Source organism: Coregonus lavaretus, assembly GCF_964263955.1.
Source record: "Coregonus lavaretus genome assembly, contig: HAP1_SCAFFOLD_2234, whole genome shotgun sequence".
NCBI lineage: Eukaryota > Metazoa > Chordata > Actinopteri > Salmoniformes > Salmonidae > Coregonus > Coregonus lavaretus.
In genome coordinates, this window is record NW_028164979.1 from 32215 (window position 1) to 53380 (window position 21166).

Sequence of the window (21166 nt, forward strand, 5' to 3'; positions counted from 1 at the left end):
TACCTTTCCAACTTGAGATCCAGGGACCTTGTTTGATAAAGAGGCTGATTTCATTGTTGTTTTGACTGAATGAACGCGCCTTGACTGACAGATTGTTTATCACTCAATGTACTCAGACTACTAGATAGGAATGACTTTGGAAAAGGTAAAATAAAAACATAAATTATACTTGTGTGGGCTTGCATGACTATGCTCGTGGGTACCGGAAATCCCCAAAAGTCCCCACAAGGATAGTAAATCATATGGTGTGTATGTGTGAGTGTGTGATTGCCAAATTGATCGTTCAGATAAATGCAGTCCAAGAGTTTTGGAGTTTGGTTTTTTGTATTGCTTGTTTTGACCTGTAGTTGCTCACTATAATTCATTCTGTAACTTCAAGACATTCTCTCACTATGTCTTTTTCTCTCTCTCTCTCACTCTCTCTCTCTCTCTCTCTCTCTCTCTCTCTCTCTCTCTCTCTCTCTCTCTCTCTCTCGCTCTGTCTTTCTCTCTCTCTTTGTCTCTCTCCCTCTCTCTCTTTGTCTCTCTCCCTTCATCCCTCCCTCCTTCCCTCCCTCTCTCCCTCCCCCTCCTCCCCCCTCTCTCTCCCTCTCTCCCCCTCTCAGAGTTGCATTGGAGGAACAGTTCCAGTGTGTTCTGGGACCGGGGTGTGAGTGGGGGTTACCAGGCCCTTCTGCTGGATGAGGACCGTGGCTGGCTGCTGGTGGGAGGAAGAGACCACGTCTACCTGCTGCACTCTGACAACCTGGCTCTACCTACTCGAACGGTCAGCACCTTACTGGCACCTTTAAATCATCTGATGAAGTTCCTCCTTAACTGTTTTTTTTTTTTTTTATCTCATTCCCAACAAAAACATGAAGGAATTTCCTAAAATGATGAAAAGGCATATCCATCTCTAAGACAAGCCAAAACCCTCCCTCCCTCTTTTAGATCTACTGGCCAGCTGCAAAGGAACACGTTGAGCACTGCAGGCTGGCAGGGAAGAACCTGTCGGTAAGCAACAGCTTTCAAAGCCAGAACGGCTTTTAAAAGCCCCCATAGGGGCTCTGCTCAAAAGTACTGCACTGTATAGGGAGCCATTTTTGGAAACATCCATTGATGAACAACATGATGTATTTTCCCCACAAAGCTGTTTAAGTGATCAGAGGCCTTATTTAGTAATCCTCTGGAATGGAGAGCACATGCACGCTCATGGCATATAATTGGGGCAAGGCCAAACATAGTGTGTAATTGAAACAAGGCCTAAAGTTTGAAGTTCTCTACCTTTTTTTATGTTCTATTTGGGATTTGTTTTAGAGTTTATGAGACTCTCGGGAGACGGGTAGTTTCTCAACCCTCTTGTATGGGACCTGACTGACATCTCCTTTGCATTAACGCCTCGATCACACCGACAGCGTCATTGCAATTTTTGGTACACCAGAAGTACATAAATTTCCAATGGAACACTGCGTTTGCCTTGCCTTGCCGCATTGCGTTGCAGAGGCAGTTGCGGTGCGTTCTGTGTGGTGCATACATTGGATTTATCGAACGTACGCTGTCAAACTGTACAGCGTAGACGGCTTGACGGAAACGGTAGCAGAAGGTGAATGTTGAACTTTTGCTGCACACATATCCAGATGATGCTGCGTTCTATTTTGCGCGATGACGCTGTCGGTTCTCTGTGTGTAACACGCAAAAACAACCAGAGGTGTCAGCTGATTCTACCCTGACTATATATTCTTAGTTGATTTCTTCATAAATAATTGGCCTTTAGGCAAACTGTTAATCAGGCTGGTGGGTAAAATAAGCAGTATAGGATTTTGGATTATAACGTTTCATCTCTGTTAACTATGGCTGTGATGTAGATGTGTACGGATGTTTACAGTTAGTGTAAATCCTAATATTGTGTGTCGTTTCAGACTGACTGTGCCAACTACGTGCGTCTCCTACAGCCCTTCAATAAGACTCATGTGTACGTCTGTGGCACCGGGGCCTACCACCCACAATGCACCTACATAGACCTGGGACACAGCACTGAGGTGAGAAGGGAGAGGCTCTGTTCCGCTCTCTCTCTGTCTCTCTCTGTCTCTCTCTCTCTCTCTCTCTCTCTCTCTCTCTGTCTCTCTCTCTCTCTCTCTCTCTCTCTCTCTCTCTCTCTCTCTCTCTCTCTCTCTCTCTCTCTCTCTCTCTCTCTCTCTCTCTCTCACTAAACTAAACTAAACTCTGACTTGTCATCTGTCTTTTGTTGCCTTTCACGGATCCCAGAGAGAGAGAGAGACTCAATCCGCCTTTTGTTGGCTCTGATGGATCCACAGGTGGTTAGTGAAAAGTAGACTAAGCACATTATGAAAGTCCACATGATGAAAATCCAGCTGTCAACACACAACACAGCTACTATGTTAGAGATATCAACCCCCTGCTGTGTGATCTCAAAAGGCTCAAAAGATCTAATGTGGGCTCACTCATCACTGCCTCTTTGACTTGCTCCTCTTGGCATCCATTCACCTCACGGTTTTCTCTACTGGGGGTTTTACAGCTTATTGAGGCTCAGTGGAGGAGGGTTAATAATGTTATTGTGGAGATGGAATGATTACATTAATATAATATGCCATTTAGCAGACGTTTTTTTCCAAAGCGACTTACAGTCATGTGTGCATACATTTTTTATGTATGGGTGGTCCCGGGGATCAAACACACTACCTTGGCGTTACAAGCGCCGTGCTCTACCAATTGAGCTACAGAGGACCACATTGTGAAGGTTGAGATGGTTCTCTGTGGTTCTCTGCGGTTGAGGAGGGTTAATAATATTATAGTGGAGGTGACATGGTTCTCTGTGTGTCTCCTAGGAGCCGTCGTTCTGCCTGCTGAGCCATGCTGTGGAGTCTGGACGGGGGAAATGCCCCTTTAGTCCACGGGAACCATTCACCGCCAGGCTCACCGGTAAGTCATCTATGTAATATAGTAAAATATGGCCATGAAATAGACCCTTAAATCCAAAATGACTTCCACAACTGTCAATGCTGACTGTGACACATGCTGTGCCCTTACAAAAAAAAAAAAAACATGACATTTGCAGTTTCACACGTTGAGCTTAAATTTCACATGTGAAACTATATTTTAGAATGTATTTTAATTTAGCCGTTCACATGTTAACGCCACCTTTTCACATGTGAGGAGGATAACATGTTTTCACTTCACATGTGAATTGCAAGTTCACACAAGTGAAAAACAATCACATGTGAAAATCCCGTTTGCAGTTTCACATGTAAGAAAACTCCACAGGTGTAAATTTCACTTTCACATATGGAATTGTAAGTTCACGTGTGGGGATGAAATACTGTTATTCTCCTCACATGTGAAAAGGTGGTGTTAACATATAATAAATAATAATATAATTAACATGTTGCAGTAGCAATGTTTCCATATGTGGAATTACAAATTCTGTAATGCCATTCTCTAAAAAGGTTACTTAGCCTACCTGAGAATAATAATTCAATAATAAAAATAAAAATTCTAAGACATCCACTCCATTATTATTGAAGTCCTCCCTGGTGTTGCAATGATATACATCTACAGTGCATTTGAAAGTATTCAGGCCCCTTTGTCTTTTTCCATATTTTGTTACGTTACAGCCTTATTCCAAGATGGATTAAATTACTTTTTTCCATCATCAATCTACATACAATACCCCATAATGACAAAGCAAAAACAGGTTTTTATAAACTTTTGCAAATGTATAAAAATAAAAAAAACGTATTTAAATAAGTATTCAGACCCTTTGCTATGAGACTCGAAATTTAGTTCAGGTGCATCCTGTTTCCATTGATCATCCTTGAGATGTTTCTACAAATTGATTGGAGTCCACCTGTGGTAAATTCAATTGATTGGGCATGATTTGGAAAAGCACACACCTGTCTATATGAGGTCCCACAGTTGACAGTGCATGTCAGAGCAAACCCAAGCCATGAGGTCGAAGTAATTGTCCGTAGAGCTCCGAGACAGGATTGTGTCGAGGCACAGATCTGGGGAAGGCTACCAAAAAATGTCTGCAGCATTGAAGGTCCCCAAGAACACAGTGGCCTCCATCATTCTTAAATGGAAGAAGTTTGGAACCACCAAGACTCTTCCTAGAGCTGGCCGCCTGGCCAAACTGAACAATCGGGGGAGAAGGGCCTTGGTCAGGGAGGTGACCAAGAACCCGATGGTCACTCTGAAAGAGCTCCAGAGTTCCTCTGTGGAGATGGGAGAACCTTCCAGAAGGACAACCATCTCTGCAGCACTCCACCAATCAGGGCTTTATGGTAGAGTGGCCAGACGGAAGCCACTCCTCAGTAAAAGGCACATAACAGCCCGCTTGGAGTTTGCCAAAAGGCACCTAAACAAGATTCTCTGGTCTCCTGAATGCCAAGAGTCACATCTGGAGGAAACCTGGCACCATCCCTACGGTGAAGCATAGTGGTGGCAGCATCGTGCTGTGGGGATGTTTGTCAGTGGCAGGGACTGGGAGACTAGTCAGGATCGAGGCAAAGATGAACAGAGCAAAGTACAGAGAGATCCTTGATAAAAACCTGCTCCAGAGCGCTCAGGACCTGGTTGAGAGAATGCTAAGTGTGTGCAAAGCTGTCATCAAGGCAAAGGGTGGCTATTTGAAGAATCTGAAATATAAAATATATTTTTTATTTATTTTTTGGTTACTACATGATTCCATATGTGTTATTTAATAGTTTTAATGTCTTCACTATTATTCTACAATATAGAAAATAGTAAATATTAAGAAAAACCCTTGAATGAGAAGGTGTTCTAAAACTTTTGACCGGTAGTGTAGAACTAACAAATGATCTGTTTTGGCTCTAAAATTGTTTTATGTGAACATATGAACCACGGTAATTATACATATTTTAGAAGGTTTCTAATTGCTAACCTCTAGCTAGCTTAGTGATAGGCGATAGCTAGTTTTCCATCTCATCCTAGCTACCTATTGTTTACATTCTGTTATTGTTAGCTAGCTGTCCATTCCTTTATGTTACATTAAATACACGGGCCTAAAAGGGATTTTTTATGTTTTTGAAAATGTGTGAATGTGTTTGCTTTTAGAATGAATGTAAACCGATACTTTTCTATAAAGAGATTATTTTTGAATTAGGGCTGTCACAGCTAATCAGTTAACTCGAGTTTTTGTCATTTTAGTGCACACATATGTTTTTTATCGTGATTAATCGTATTGTCTGAAAGTGTTCTAATACACTGAAAACATCAAAAATACATAATTTATACAGCTAAAAACGACAATGTGATGTCAAAACAAGTTGACTTTGAGGATAAAGAAAGTGTGCTTTATCAATTTACCTGATTTTGCAAACCGTTAATTTGGAAAAAAAATTCTAGCTCAATTACAGCTCAACTTGGTAAAATTCTGAATTTGCGATTAATCATGATTACTCACAGCCTATCCTGAGATTATGTAGATAACATTTTTAAAACGTTTGACAGACCTATTTTGAACAGTCAATATTCTCACATTGAAAGAAAAGCCCAGTGTTGGTCCTCTTGGTCTAAGGGTCAAGACATTGGCTTCTCCTCCTGTGGGAAACCTGTGTTCTGATCCTGCCAGGTTAAAATAAAGCACATGTAAAACTTACAATATCACGTGTGAAATGTTGAGAAACCATGTGTCTGAGTCATGTGCTTGCAGCGCCAGGGTTGTGGGTTCGATTTCCCACGGGGGACCAGTAGGAAAATGTATGCACTCACTAAACTGTAAGTCGCTCTGGATAAGAGCGTCTGTAAAATGTGACAATTTTTTTTTTTTTTCTTTCATGTGATTTGTTTATATGTGTCCGAAAACCACGGTTTTTCTTACATGTGTGTTTTTCACATGATCTTTTCATGTTTGTTTTTTTGTAAGGGTACAGTGGGGAAAATAACGTTTGACCTGTGTCATTGCCAACAAAGGGTATATAACAAAGTATTGAGAAACTTTAGTTATTGACCAAATACTTATTTTCCACCATCATTTGCAAATAAATTCATTAAAAATCCTACAATGTGATTTTCTGGATTTTCTTTTCTCATTTTGTCTGTCATAGTTGACGTGTACATATGATGAAAATTACAGGCCTCTCTCATCTTTTTAAGTGGGAGAACTTGCACAATTGGTGGCTGACTAAATACTTTTCCCCCCCACAATATATTCAGTATATATGTTGCTCATACAGGAATCACACCTACCCTACCAGTCTTCAGAATAATTGTGAGACCCTTCAGAAATAGTGTGACCAGGAAAAGGAGCAAGAGAACCACATGATTTAGTTCTCACATAGTTTGAAGTGGATGTCAATCCCAGCGGACCTCAGTACATAGAACACATGGTTCATAATTACAGGCTGCCACAGGGAATTTAGGCCTTGCTCTGTGCTTTTTTAGGATTGTGATTGAAGATCCAAAAGCATCAGCTGAATTCAATACTCACTCAGGCTATATATTTGCCAGTATATCAACAATATACAGTCAAAAATATATGACAGACAATATATTTCATAACAATATATTTTGATAATGTTTGTCTGTTGCATTAGGATATAACTGCACACTGAGTACTGAGGTTATAGTTTCCAAAATAATGAAACCAACCCTAATTACTCTTAGCCCCGTAAACCAGACCGATCGCTGTGTTCAGCCGTTTACTTCAGCTTAGAAAAGTACATTATAAAGATGTAACAGAGATATGTATGTATGTGTGTTTTCTTAAGCCAACCCCCTCCCTATCTCACCCCTAGATGGGGATTTGTATGCGGGGACGTCGGTGGATTTCATGGGCACCAACGCAGCTATATTCCGTACCTCTGTCCACAGCAGCAAACAACACTATATACGCACCGAGGCCTACCAGGATCACTGGCTCAATGGTGAGACAGACAGACAGACAGACAGACAGACTGACTGACTGACTGACTGACTGACTGACTGACGGACTGAAGGACTGACTGACGGACTGACTGACGGACAGACAGACAGACAGACAGACAGATATATTCCGTACCTCTGTGCACAGCAGCAAACAACACTATATACACACTGAGACAAACCTCCAAGACTGCAGTGAGTTGGTGAGTTACGTCCTCATCATGATATCATGATATCCTTTGTTTCTCTGCACCGGTACCCCCCTGTATATACAGCCTCCCTACTGTTATTTTATTTTACTTCTGCTGTTTTTTTCTCAACACTTTTTTGTTGTTGTTTTATTTTACTTTTTTTAAATTAAAAATAAATGCACTGTTGGTTAAAGGGCTGAAGGTAAGCATTTCACTGTAATGTCTGCACCTGTTGTATTCGGCGCATGTGGCCAATAAAATTTGATTTGATTTGATTTGATTTGCAGAGCCAGAGTTTGTGGGTTCCTTCTCTATCCCAGACACCCACAGTGTGGACGATGACAAGGTCTACTTCTTCTTTAAGGAGACGGCTGTAGAGTCCAGCCAGTGGGACAAGAGGGTCCACAACAGAGTGGCACGCGTCTGCAAGGTGAAGGGGTTGACATGACGATACGGAGAACAGATACTGTAGCAACTTTAGCACAACACCTAGCGACCTCACCTAGAGGTTTCAGACTTCTTGCCGTAACAGTTAAGGTGTTGGCTTGACAGTCGCTGGTTCAAAGGCCCTGTTGGGGCTACATATCCCGGATATGGAGAACATATACAGTGGGGAAAATAAAGTATTTAGTCAGCCACCAATTGTGCAAGTTCTCCCACTTAAAAAGATGAGAGAGGCCTGTAATTTTCATCATAGGTACATGTCAACTATGACAGACAAAATGAGGAAAAAAAATCCAGAAAATCACATTGTAGGATTTTTAATGAATTTATTTGCAAATTATGGTGGAAAATAAGTATTTGGTCAATAACAAAAGTTTCTCAATACTTTGTTATATACCCCTTGTTGGCAATGACACAGGTCAAACGTTTTCTGTAAGTCTTCACAAGGTTTTCACACACTGTTGCTGGTATTTTGGCCCATTCCTCCAAGCAGATCTCCTCTAGAGCAGTGATGTTTTGGGGCTGTCGCTGGGCAACACGGACTTTCAACTCCCTCCAAAAAGTTTTTCTATGGGGTTGAGATCTGGAGACTGGCTAGGCCACTCCAGGACCTTGAAATGCTTCTTACGAAGCCACTCCTTCGTTGCCCGGGAGGTGTGTTTGGGATCATTGTCATGCTAAAAGACCCAGCCACGTTTCATCTTCAATGCCCTTGCTGATGGAAGGAGGTTTTCACTCAAAATCTCACGATACATGGCCCCATTCATTCTTTCCTTTACACGGATCAGTCGTCCTGGTCCCTTTGCAGAAAAACAGCCCCAAAGCATGAAGTTTCCACCCCCATGCTTCACAGTAGGTATGGTGTTCTTTGGATGCAACTCAGCATTCTTTGTCCTCCAAACACGATGAGTTGAGTTTTTACCAAAAAGTTATATTTTGGTTTCATCTGACCATATGACATTCTCCCAATCCTCTTTTGGATCATCCAAATGCACTCTAGCAAACTTCAGACGGGCCTGGACATGTACTGGCTTAAGCAGGGGGACACGTCTGGCAATGCAGGATTTGAGTCCCTGGCGGAGTAGTGTGTTACTGATGGTAGGCTTTGTTACTTTGGTCCCAGCTCTCTGCAGGTCATTCACTAGGTCCCCCCGTGTGGTTCTGGGATTTTTGCTCACCGTTCTTGTGATCATTTTGACCCCACGGGGTGAGATCTTGCGTGGAGCCCCAGATCGAGGGAGATTATCAGTGGTCTTGTATGTCTTCCATTTCCTAATAATTGCTCCCACAGTTGATTTCTTCAAACCAAGCTGCTTACCTATTGCAGATTCAGTCTTCCCAGCCTGGTGCAGGTCTACAATTTTGTTTCTGGTGTCCTTTGACAGCTCTTTGGTCTTGACCATAGTGGAGTTTGGAGTGTGACTGTTTGAGGTTGTGGACAGGTGTCTTTTATACTGATAACAAGTTCAAACAGGTGCCATTAATACAGGTAACGAGTGGAGGACAGAGAAGCCTCTTAAAGAAGAAGTTACAGGTCTGTGAGAGCCAGAAATCTTGCTTGTTTGTAGGTGACCAAATACTTATTTTCCACCATAATTTGCAAATAAATTCATTAAAAATCCTACAATGTGATTTTCTGGATTTTTTTTCCTCAATTTGTCTGTCATAGTTGACGTGTACCTATGATGAAAATGACAGGCCTCTCTCATCTTTTTAAGTGGGAGAACTTGCACAATTGGTGGCTGACTAAATACTTTTTTTCCCCACTGTATATACTGTAGCGAATTTGGCCCAACTCCTAGCGACCTCGTCAAGAGTTTTTGAACCTCTTGACGTAACGGTTGGGGCTACCCCCCGAATTCGCTACAATATTATTACAAAGGGCTTAACATAAGAGCCTACAGTAATATATTCTACAGTAACAGCAGATCCTACAGTAACGGCAGATCCCACAGTAACAGCAGATCCTACAGTAACAGCAGATCCTACAGTAACAGCAGATTCTACAGTAACAGCAGATCCTACAGTAACGGCAGATTCTACAGTAACAGCAGATCCTACAGTAACGGCAGATCCTACAGTAATAGATCCTACAGTAACAGCAAATTCTACAGTAACAGCAGATCCTACAGTAACAGCAGATCCTACAGTAACAGCAGATTCTACAGTAACGACAGATTCTACAGTAACAGCAGATTCTACAGTAACAGCAGATTCTACAGTAACGGCAGATCCTACAGTAATATATCCTACAGTAACAGCAGATTATACAGTAACAGCAGATTCTACAGTAACAGCATATCCTACAGTAACAGCAGAGCCTACAGTAACAGCATATTCTACAGTAACGGCAGATTCTACAGTAACGGCAGATTCTACAGTAACGGCATATCCTACAGTAACGACAGATCCTACAGTAACAGCAGATTCTACAGTAACAGTAGATTCTACAGTAACAGCAGATTCTACAGTAACAGCAGATCCTACAGTAACAGCATATCCTACAGTAACGACAGATCCTACAGTAACAGCAGATCCTACAGTAACAGCAGATCCTACAGTAACAGCAGAGCCTACAGTAACGGCAGATTCTACAGTAACAGCAGATCCTACAGTAACGACAGATCCTACAGTAACAGCAGATCCTACAGTGACTGATTTGACTGATATTAGTGAGACTAAAAGCACCTAATTGAAAGGGATGTAGACGTTGATTTCATGTCTGATCTCCTCTGTGTGTCTCCCATTAGAATGATGTTGGAGGGAAGAGGAGTCTGATTAACCGTTGGAGTACGTTCCTCAAGGCCCGTCTGGTGTGTTCTGTACCAGGACCTGGTGGACTGGACACACAATTCGACGAGCTAGGTATGGATAATTTACATACTGCCCGGCTGAGTTGATGTTGATGTTCCAACTTCATAAAAAACAAATGAGTGCACTCTGTTTGGCTGCAACGTTTCACTTTATCATTTTTAATTGGCAACATTTCAGTAGAATTACCACAGATTGACATGTGGACCTAATTACCTTGAAAGGAGTATAAATCATTATGTTTGGCTAATAAGGCCTTAGTTGTTTCAATGATCTCTGTTTCCCCACTGTGTGTTTATTTCAGAGGATATCTTCATGCTGGAGACCAAAGACCCCCAGAACCCCATCATCTATGGAGTGTTCTCCACCTCCAGGTGCGTTTGGGGTTTTAAACCCAACAAAACATCAAAATTACAGATTATGGTCGAATAAGACAAATGTGTTATATGATTCAATAACTGAGTGTTTGGTCTAACTAGAAAAATACACTCACTAAATCTCAGAGCTAGCGTTCATCTTGGAACAAGAAACAGCCGAAAAGACTATAGAAAGTTGAGAGGATGTTAAAAGGATGTTTTCCTGTTCCTTAACAAAACAACCAGCCAATTAGCATGACACGTGTACACTCCCACCCCCGGTACGTGCACACTCCTTTCCGGTGCTGCAGTGACCCCGAGGGGTCAGGGGTTATACAGGGGTCAGGGTTGTAGAGGCTCGGCTGGTTGTGTTATTGTAACCCACCGGATCCATGTTAACACTCACTTCCCTTCTCCACCCTCCTCTCTCTCTCTCTCTCTCTCTCTCTCCTCTCTTTTTTTTTATTTATTTCACCTTTATTTAACCAGGTAAGCCAGTTGAGAACAGGTTCTCATTTACAACTGCGACCTGGCCAAGATAAAGCAAAGTAGTGCAATAAAAACAACACAGAGTTACATATGGGGTAAAAAAAAACATAAAGTCAGAAATACAACAGAAAATATATATACAGTGTGTGCAAATGTAGCAAGTTATGGAGGTAAGGCAATAAATAGGCTATAGTGCAGAATAATTACAATAGTATTAACACTGGAATGCTAGATGTGCAAGAGATTATGTGCAAATAGAGATACTGGGGTGCAAAAGAGCAAAATAAATAACAATATAGGGATGAGGTAGTTGGGTGGGCTAATTTCAGATGGGCTGTGTACAGGTGCAGTGATCGGTAAGGTGCTCTGACAACTGATGCTTAAAGTTATTGAGGGAGATAAGAGTCTCCAGCTTCAGAGATTTTTGCAATTCGTTCCAGTCATTGGCAGCAGAGAACTGGAAGGAATGGCGGCCAAAGGAGGTGTTGGCTTTGGGAATGACCAGAGAGATATACCTGCTGGAGCGCAGACTACGGGTGGGTGCTGCTATGGTGACCAATGAGCTAAGATAAGGCGGGGATTTGCCTAGCAGTGATTTATAGATGGCCTGGAGCCAGTGGGTTTGACGACGAACATGTAGTGAGGACCAGCCAACAAGAGCGTACAGGTCACAGTGGTGGGTAGTGTATGGGGCTTTGGAGACAAAACGGATGGCACTGTGATAGACTACATCCAATTTGCTGAGTAGAGTGTTGGAGGCTATTTTGTAAATGACATCGCCGAAGTCAAGGATCGGTAGGATAGTCAGTTTTACGAGGGCATGTTTGGCAGCATGAGTGAAGGAGGCTTTGTTGCGAAATAGGAAGCCGATTCTAGATTTAACTTTGGATTGGAGATTCTTTATGTGAGTCTGGAAGTTGAGTTTACAGTCTAACCAGACACCTAGATATTTGTAGTTGTCCACATACTCTAGGTCAGACCCGTCGAGAGTGGTGATTCTAGTCGGGTGGGCGGGTGCTAGCAGCGTTCGATTGAAAAGCATGCATTTAGTTTTACTAGTGTTTAAGAGCAGTTGAAGGCTACTGAAGGATTGTTGTATGGCATTGAAGCTCGTTTGGAGGTTTGTTAACACAGTGTCCAATGAAGGGCCAGATGTATACAAAATGGTGTCGTCTGCGTAGAGGTGGATCTGAGAGTCACCAGCAGCAAGAGCGACATCATTGATATACACGGAGAAAAGTGTCGGCCCAAGAATTGAACCCTGTGGCACCCCCATAGAGACTGCCATAGGTCCAGACAACAGGCCCTCCGATTTGACACACTGAACTCTATCTGAGAAGTAGTTGGTGAACCAGGCGAGGCAGTCATTTGAGAAACCAAGGCTATTTAGTCTGCCAATAAGAATGCGGTGGTTGACAGAGTCGAAAGCCTTGGCCAGGTCGATGAAGACGGCTGCACAGTACTGTCTATTATCAATCGCGGTTATAATATCAAATCAAATCAAATCAAATTTTATTGGTCACATGCGCCGAATACAACAGGTGCAGACATTACAGTGAAATGCTTACTTACAGCCCTTAACCAACAGTGCATTTATTTTAAACAAAAAAGTAAGAATAAAACAACAACAAAAAAGTGTTGAGAAAAAAAGAGCAGAAGTAAAAATAAAGTGACAGTAGGGAGGCTATATATACAATAGAATAAAGTGACAGTAGGGAGGCTATATATACAGGGGGGTACCGTTGCATAGTCAATGTGCGGGGGCACCGGCTAGTTGAGGTAGTTGAGGTAATATGTACATGTGGGTAGAGTTAAAGTGACTATGCATAAATACTTAACAGAGTAGCAGCAGCGTAAAAAGTATGGGGTGGGGGGGCAGTGCAAATAGTCCGGGTAGCCATGATTAGCTGTTCAGGAGTCTTATGGCTTGGGGGTAGAAGCTGTTGAGAAGTCTTTTGGACCTAGACTTGGCACTCCGGTACCGCTTGCCGTGCGGTAGCAGAGAGAACAGTCTATGACTAGGGTGACTGGAGTCTTTGACAATTTTGAGGGCCTTCCTCTGACACCGCCTGGTATAGAGGTCCTGGATGGCAGGGAGCTTTGCCCCTGTGATGTACTGGGCCGTACGCACTACCCTCTGTAGTGCCTTGCGGTCAGAGGCCAAGCAGTTGCCATACCAGGCGGTGATGCAACCAGTCAGGATGCTCTCGATGGTGCAGCTGTAGAATTTTTTGAGGATCTGAGGACCCATGCCAAATCTTTTTAGTCTCCTGAGGGGGAATAGGCTTTGTCGTGCCCTCTTCACGACTGTCTTGGTGTGTTTGGACCATGATAGTTCGTTGGTGATGTGGACACCAAGGAACTTGAAGCTCTCAACCTGTTCCACTACAGCCCCGTCGATGAGAATGGGGGCGTGCTCAGTCCTCTTTTTTTTCCTGTAGTCCACAATCATCTCCTTTGTCTTGGTCACGTTGAGGGAGAGGTTGTTGTCCTGGCACCACACGGCCAGATCTCTGACCTCCTCCCTATAGGCTGTCTCATCGTTGTCGGTGATCAGGCCTACCACTGTTGTGTCGTCGGCAAACTTAATGATGGTGTTGGAGTCGTGCCTGGCCATGCAGTCATGGGTGAACAGAGAGTACAGGAGGGGACTGAGCACGCACCCCTGAGGGGCCCCCGTGTTGAGGATCAGTGTGGCAGATGTGTTGTTACCTACCCTTACCACCTGGGGGCGGCCCGTCAGGAAGTCCAGGATCCAGTTGCAGAGGGAGGTGTTTAGTCCCAGGATCCTTAGCTTATCGTTTAGGACCTTGAGCGTGGCTGAAGTGCACCCGTGACCAGCTCGGAAACCGGATTGCATAGCGGAGAAGGTACGGTGGTATTCGAAATGGTCGATGATCTGTTTGTTAACTTGGCTTTCGAATACTTTCGAAAGGCAGGGCAGGATGGATATAGGTCTGTAGCAGTTTGGATCTAGAGTGTCACCCCCTTTGAAGAGGGGGATGACCGCGGCAGCTTTCCAATCTCTGGGGATCTCAGACGTTATGAAAGAGAGGTTGAACAGACTAGTAATAGGGGTTGCGACAATTTCGGCGGCTAGTTTTAGAAAGAAAGGGTCCAGATTGTCTAGCCCAGCTGATTTGTAGGGGTCCAGATTTTGCAGCGCTTTCAAAACATCAGCTGTCTGAATTTGTGTGAAGGAGAAGCGGGGGGGGGCATGGGCAAGTTGCAGCAGAGGGTGCAGAGTTGGTGGCCGGGTTAGTGGTAGCCAGATGGAAAGCATGGCCAGCTGTAGCAAAATGCTTGTTGAAATTCTCGATTATTGTAGATTTATCGGTGGTGATAGTGTTTCCTAGCCTCAGTGCAGTGGGCAGCTGGGAGGAAGTGCTCTTATTCTCCATGGACTTTACAGTGTCCCAAAACTTTTTGGAGTTAGTGCTACAGGATGCAAATTTCTGTTTGAAAAAGTTAGCCTTTGCTTTCCTGACTGCTTGTGTATATTGGTTCCTAACTTCCCTGAAAAGTTGCATATCGCGGGGGCTATTTGATGCTAATGCTGTACGCCACAGGATGTTTTTGTGCTGGTCAAGGGCAGTCAAGTCTGAGGAGAACCAGGGGCTATATCGGTTCTTAGTTCTGTATTTTTTGAATGGGGCATGTTTATTTAAGATTGAGAGGAAATTACTTTTAAGGAACAACCAGGCATCCTCTACTGACGGAATGAGATCTATATCCATCCAGGATACCTGGGCCAGGTCAATTAGGAAGGCCTCCTCGCTAAAGTGTTTTAGGGAGCGTTTGACAGTGATGAGGGGTGGTCGTTTGACCGCGGACCCGTTACGGACGCAGGCAATAAGGCAGTGATCGCTGAGATCCTGGTTGAAGACAGCTGAGGTGTATTTAGAGGGTATGTTAGTCAGGATGATATCTATGAGGGTACCCATGTTTACGGATTTAGGGTTGTACCTGGTAGGTTCGTTGATAATTTGCGTGAGGTTGAGGGCATCTAGCTTGGATTGTAGGATGGCTGGGGTATTAAGCATATCCCAATTTAGGTCACCAAGCAGTACAAACTCTGAGGATAAATGGGGGGCAATCAATTCACATATGGTGTCCAGGGCACAGCTGGGGGCTGAGGGGGGTCTGTAGCAAGCGGCAACAGTGAGAGACTTATTTCTGGAAAGGTGGATTTTTAGAAGTAGAAGCTCAAACTGTTTGGGCACAGACCTGGATAGTATGATGGAGCTCTGCAGGCTATCTCTACAGTAGATTGCAACTCCACCCCCTTTGGCAGTTCTATCTAGACGGAAAATGTTATAGTTGGGGATGGAAATTTCAGAATTTTTTGTGGCCTTCCTGAGCCAGGATTCAGACACTGCTAGAACATCAGGGTTGGCAGAGTGTGCTAACGCAGTGAATAACTCAAACTTAGGAAGTAGACTTCTGATATTTATGTGCAAGAAACCAAGACTTTTGCGATTACAGAAGTCATCAAATGATAGCGCCTGGGGAGTAGGAGTGATACTGAGGGCTGCAGGGCCTGGGTTAGCCTCTACATCACCAGAGGAACAGAGGAGGACTAGAATAAGGATACGGCTAAAGGCTTTAAGAACTGGTCTTCTAGTGCGTTGGGTACATAGAATAAAGGGGGCAGATTTCCGGGTGTTATAGAAAAGATTCAGGGCATTATGTACAGACAAGGATATGGAAGGATATGAGTAAAGTGGAGGTAAACCTAAGCGTTGGGTAACAATGAAAGAGATAGTATCTCTAGAGGCATCAATTGAGTCGGTCTCTGAGTGTATGGGGGGAGGGACAAAGGAGCTATCTAAGGCAGGTTTAGCTAGGCTGGGGGGTCTACAGTGATATAGTACAATTAGAAATAACCGAAACAACAATAAACTAACCATGTTTGGGCTGAGGCTAAACATAAACAGGATGTAGTACCGTAAAAAGGAACAGTCCAGCAGATATCAGCTGTATAGCTGAGTTATCATAAGGTCCGGTGGTGAAGCACTTGTGAGTAAGAGGCCACGGATAGCGTGTGCTAGCGGGCCAGGGCTAGCAGATGGATGGAATCTTCGTGGTTAACGTCGTAACCACATCTGACGATTTCGTCGGCAGACCAGTCGTGTAGGATCGGCGGGGCTTCGTGTCAACACTAGGTGGTCCCGTCCGGTTGACAGAGAGGTAGATAGCCGGGAGATGGGCCTAGCTCAGGATGATTAGCCAGACCACAGCGTCCGTTTTGTTGTAGCCAGCTGGTAGCGATGAATCCGGAGTTAAAGGTCCAGTGATTCAGTGATTCCGGCGGAAAAACTGATATGATCTGGGTCGATCCAAAGTTCTGGGTGAAACACTGCTAGCTGTGGCTAATAGCAAGTAGCTAGTTCAGTAGCTAGTTCAGTTTAGTGAGTAAGAGGCCACGGATAGCGTGTGCTAGCGGGCCAGGGCTAGCCGATGGATGGAATCTTCGTGGTTAACGTCGTAACCACATCAGACGATTTCGTCGTCTCTCCTCTCTCCTCTCTCCTCTCTCCTCTCTCCTCTCTCCTCTCTCCTCTCTCCTCTCTCTCTCTCCTCTCTTCTCCTCTCCTCTCCTCTCCTCTCCTCTCCTCTCCTCTCCTCTCCTCTCTCTCCTCTTCTCTTCTCCTCTCAGATTCAGATTCATTTATTGCCACAAAACCAAAGGTTGGTGATATTTACTTTCGGTACAGCATTGTAACCTCTCTCTCTCTCTCTCTCTCTCTCTCTCTCTCTCTCTCTCTCTCTCTCTCTCTCTCTCTCTCTCTCTCTCTCTCTCTCTCTCTCTCTCTCTGTCTCTCTCTCTCTCTCTCTCTCTCTCTTCTCTCCCCTAGTTCTGTATTCATAGGGTCAGCAGTGTGTGTCTACTCCATGGCATCTATCAGGGCAGCCTTCAACGGTCCGTTCGCCCATAAGGAAGGGCCTGACTACCGCTGGGTGGAGTACAAGGGGCGGATCCCATATCCACGACCTGGCACTGTGAGTTCTCAGCAGGGACTGTCTGAGGGTTTGTTTAAGGAAGTGACAGACAGACAGACAGACAGACAGACAGACAGACAGACAGACAGACAGACAGACAGACAGACAGACAGACAGACAGACAGACAGACAGACGGATGGCTAGATAGAGAGGAAAGCAGTGTCAGACAGACGGGAAGATAGACAGACAGGCAGAAAGCCCTGTGTGGCTCAGTTGGTAGAGTGTGGCATTTGCAATGGCAGGATCATGGATTTGATTCCCACTGTCGCTTTGAATAAAAATGTAAACAGCTTATGTACAGTCTTTATTAAAAAGACAAACAGACAGATTGGTAGCCAGGCAGGCAGACAGACAGACAACATGTGTTGATTAAAATAAGCTGATAGAGCTGTTGGGAGCTAACCGCTGGCTGGTTGTCTTAACACCTCGGCTATGAGTTCTCCTGGGAAGCTGTAACTTGTCAGCCAAAGACTTCAGGGGAATGTTTAATATGTTTTAGTGCTCTGTCTGAAGTGGCTAGCTGGGCTCTCACTGTTATTCTAGTCCCCCTGTTAGAGAACACTACAGGCAGTGGAGCGGCTCCTTGGATGTGCTTGATTACCACACACACACACACACAGGCATTCACGCAAGCACACACACACACACACACACACACACACACACTTCCTTGTATGTGGTTGATTACCACTAGGGTCAGGGATGTCAGTGTTGTGGTTACATGATTAAAACTAAAGTGAAACAGCTTCACATCGTCCGGTGTAGTTATAACCCCTGATTAGAGTCACTGAACAGCACACAGAGAGCGAGAGAGAGAGAGAGAGAGACTCCTACACTCCCAACATCACTCTATTTTTTTCAGTATGATAGGTGGGAAATGTCATAAGCTCTGATAACTTAAAGGACCAATGCAGTCAAAAACTAGTTTTTTTCTGTGTTTTATATAGACTGAGTGAACAAAACATTAGCAACACGTTCCACAGGGATGCTGGCCCATGTTGACTCCAGCGCTTCCCACAGTTGTGTCAAGTTTGCTGGATGTCCTTTTGGGTGGTGGACCGTTCTTGATACACACGGGAAACTGTTGAGCGTGAAAAACCCAGCAGCTTTGCAGTTCTTGACACAAACCGGTGCGCCTGGCACCTACTACCATACCCCGTTCAAAGGCACTCAAATCTTTTATCTTGCCCACTCACCCTCTGAATGGCACAGATACACAATCCATGTCTCAATTGTCTCAAGGCTTAAAAATCCTTCTTTAACCTGTCTCCTCCCCTTCATCTACACTGATTGAAGTGGATTTAACAAGTGACATCAATAAGGGATCATAGCTTTCATCTGGATTCACCTGGTCAGTCTATGTCATGGAAAGAGCAGATGTTTATTATGTGTTGTACGCTCAGTGTATATTTACACACAAGATCCCAGAAATGTTCCATACGCACAAAAAGCTTAATTCTCTAAAATGTTGTGTACACATTTGTTTACATCCCTGTTAGTGAGCATTTCTCTTTTGCCAAGATAATCCATCCACCTGACAGGTGTGGTATATCAAGAAGCTGTTTAAACAGCATGATCATTACACAGCTACAACTTGTGCTGGGGACAATAAAAGGCCACTCTAAAATGTGCAGTTTTGTCACACAACACAATGCCACAGATGTGCCACAATTGGCACGCTGACTGCAGGAATGTCCACCAGAGCTGTTGCCAGATAATTTTATGATCATTTCTCTACCATAAGCCACCTCCAACGTCGTTTTAGAGAATTCGGCAGTATGTCCAACCGGCCTCACAACCGCAGACCACGTGTAACCACGCCAGTCCAGGACCTCCACATTCGGCTTCTTCACGTGCTGGATCGTCTGGGAGCCAGATCGTCTGAGAACAGTCACCGGGACAGCTGATGAAACTGACGATTACTTCTGTCTGTAATAAAGCCCTTTCGTGGGGAAAAACTCATTTTGATTGGCTGGGCCTCACTCCCCAGTGGGTGGGCCTATGCCCCTCCAGGCCCACCATGGCTAGTCATGTGATATCCATAGATTAGGGCCTAATTTATTTATTTAAATTGACTGATTTCCTTATATGAACTGTACCTCAGTGAAATCGTTGAAATTATTGCATGTTGCGTTTATATTTTTTTTGTTTAGTATAGTTAATAGACCAATAAGAAAGAGAGTTCCAAACCTCTCAGCCAATAACAGCAAATGTTCCGTTTTCCCCTCCTCACTCAAACCACTCCCAGAGTCCTAGCTAAATTCTTGCTTGAGAAATTGCTCTTTGCCAAGCAGTTTTTCTTTCTTTCTTTTTGACCATTTTAATTGAAAACAATCACAGTAAGGTACATTATGCTTATGTGCGAGTGAAGTGAGTTCGGAAAAAATGAAAGTATTCGTCTTAGAAATAGTTTTCACATACAACCTTTATATGTCCGGACTCAGAATCAAATAGGCTTCCCAAAAATAAGATGGTCGCTGTGGTAGAACGTTTATTTTGAGTTGCGATTTTTTGCATTTATCAAAGCCCCATCAGGTAGCCTGATTTCAGATGTGTCATGTAAACAAGATTATTAGGGAAATCTTTATTCTTGCACAACATGTAAACGTAACTATTATATCAATCTGACTATTCCTATTCGTCAGTCACCGGGATCTGCTCGTAACACCAGCCACACGACACAGTGAAGGCTCAACATGTCTGACACAGCCAGAACTTTTGTCGGAGCCTAGAACCGCACGTAGTGGTACTTAATCGGCAGACCTACACACTGTCACACTGAATGAGCCATGACGTCCGACAATCGTTAACGACTTGAGAATTAGACCACGACGTGAAAATCTTGTCTAGGAAGGCAAGATTGTGGCATAAGGCGGCTAAAATCGTAGTTCACTTCTCTTACTTCTCCTGCCTTGCATTGCCTGTCATGTAGTTTTTGATCAAACGTTCAAAACAGATCAGAAAACAGATCAGAAAACCGCAGCAGACATTTACCGTCACACTTGCATAGTTAAAGCGGCAATCAGCGGTTGAAACAATAACAAAACCTAATCCCCGCCCCTGTATCGGGGAAAAAGCTGAGGGATGGGGCTGTAGAAATGTAACCACTCAAATTCATAGACAGAGCGTTTGACCATGAACTGACCATTAAACAAACATGTTAGTTTAAAGGGACACTTTGGGATTTTGACAATGAAGCCCTTTATCTTCTTCCCCAGAGTCAGATGAACTTGTGGACACCATTTTTATGTCTCTGCATCCAGTATGAAGGAAGCAGTGGTGGAAAAAGTACCTAATTGTCATACTTGAGTAAAGTAAAGATACCTTAATAGAAAAGGACTCAAGTAAAAGTGAAAGTCACCCAGTAAAATACTACTTGAGTATTTGGTTTTAAATATACTTAAGTAGTAAAAGTAAATGTAATTGAAAATGTAACTCCCGAGTGGCGCACTGCATCGCAGTGCTAGCTGTGCCACTAGAGATCCTGGTTCGAATCCAGGCTCTGTCATAGCTGACCGGGAGACCCATGGGGCGGCGCACAATTCGTCCAGGGTAGGGGAGGGAATGGCCGGCAGGAATGTAGCTCAGTTGGTAGAGCATGGTGTTTGCAACACCAGGGTTGTGGGTTTGATTCCCACGGGGGGCCAGTATGAAAACAAAAAAAATGTATGTGCTCACTGTAAGTTGCTCTGGATAAGAGCGTCTGCTAAATGACTTAAATGTAATTGCTAAAATATACTTAAGTATCAAAAGTAAACGTATGAATCATTATAAATTCCTTATATTAAGCAAACCAGACGGCACCATTTTATTTTCTTATTTTTCTTTTTTTTACAGATGGCAAGGGGCACGCTCCAACACTCAGACATCATTTACAAATGAAGCATTTGTGTTTAGTGAGTCCGCCAGATCAGAGGCAGTAGGGATGACCAGGGATGTTCTCTTGATAAGTGCATGAATTTGACCATTTTCCTGTCCTGCCAAGCATT

General features: G+C 43.7%; 1 protein-coding gene across 1 annotated transcript in view; it reads left to right on the forward strand.

Annotated features, from left to right (window-relative positions):
- Positions 1-580: 580 nt before the first annotated feature.
- The window catches only part of LOC311116397 (semaphorin-3D-like), a gene marked incomplete at both ends in the record, with an annotated part of 46821 nt that continues 26235 nt past the window's right edge, over positions 581-21166 (forward strand). The window contains 9 exons of the mRNA XM_084191490.1: positions 581-766; positions 931-993; positions 1899-2018; positions 2826-2919; positions 6756-6884; positions 7361-7503; positions 10268-10382; positions 10633-10702; positions 17032-17176. Coding sequence (XP_084047616.1) covers positions 581-766; positions 931-993; positions 1899-2018; positions 2826-2919; positions 6756-6884; positions 7361-7503; positions 10268-10382; positions 10633-10702; positions 17032-17176 — 1065 coding nt within the window. The remainder of the gene's footprint in view (positions 767-930; positions 994-1898; positions 2019-2825; positions 2920-6755; positions 6885-7360; positions 7504-10267; positions 10383-10632; positions 10703-17031; positions 17177-21166) is intronic.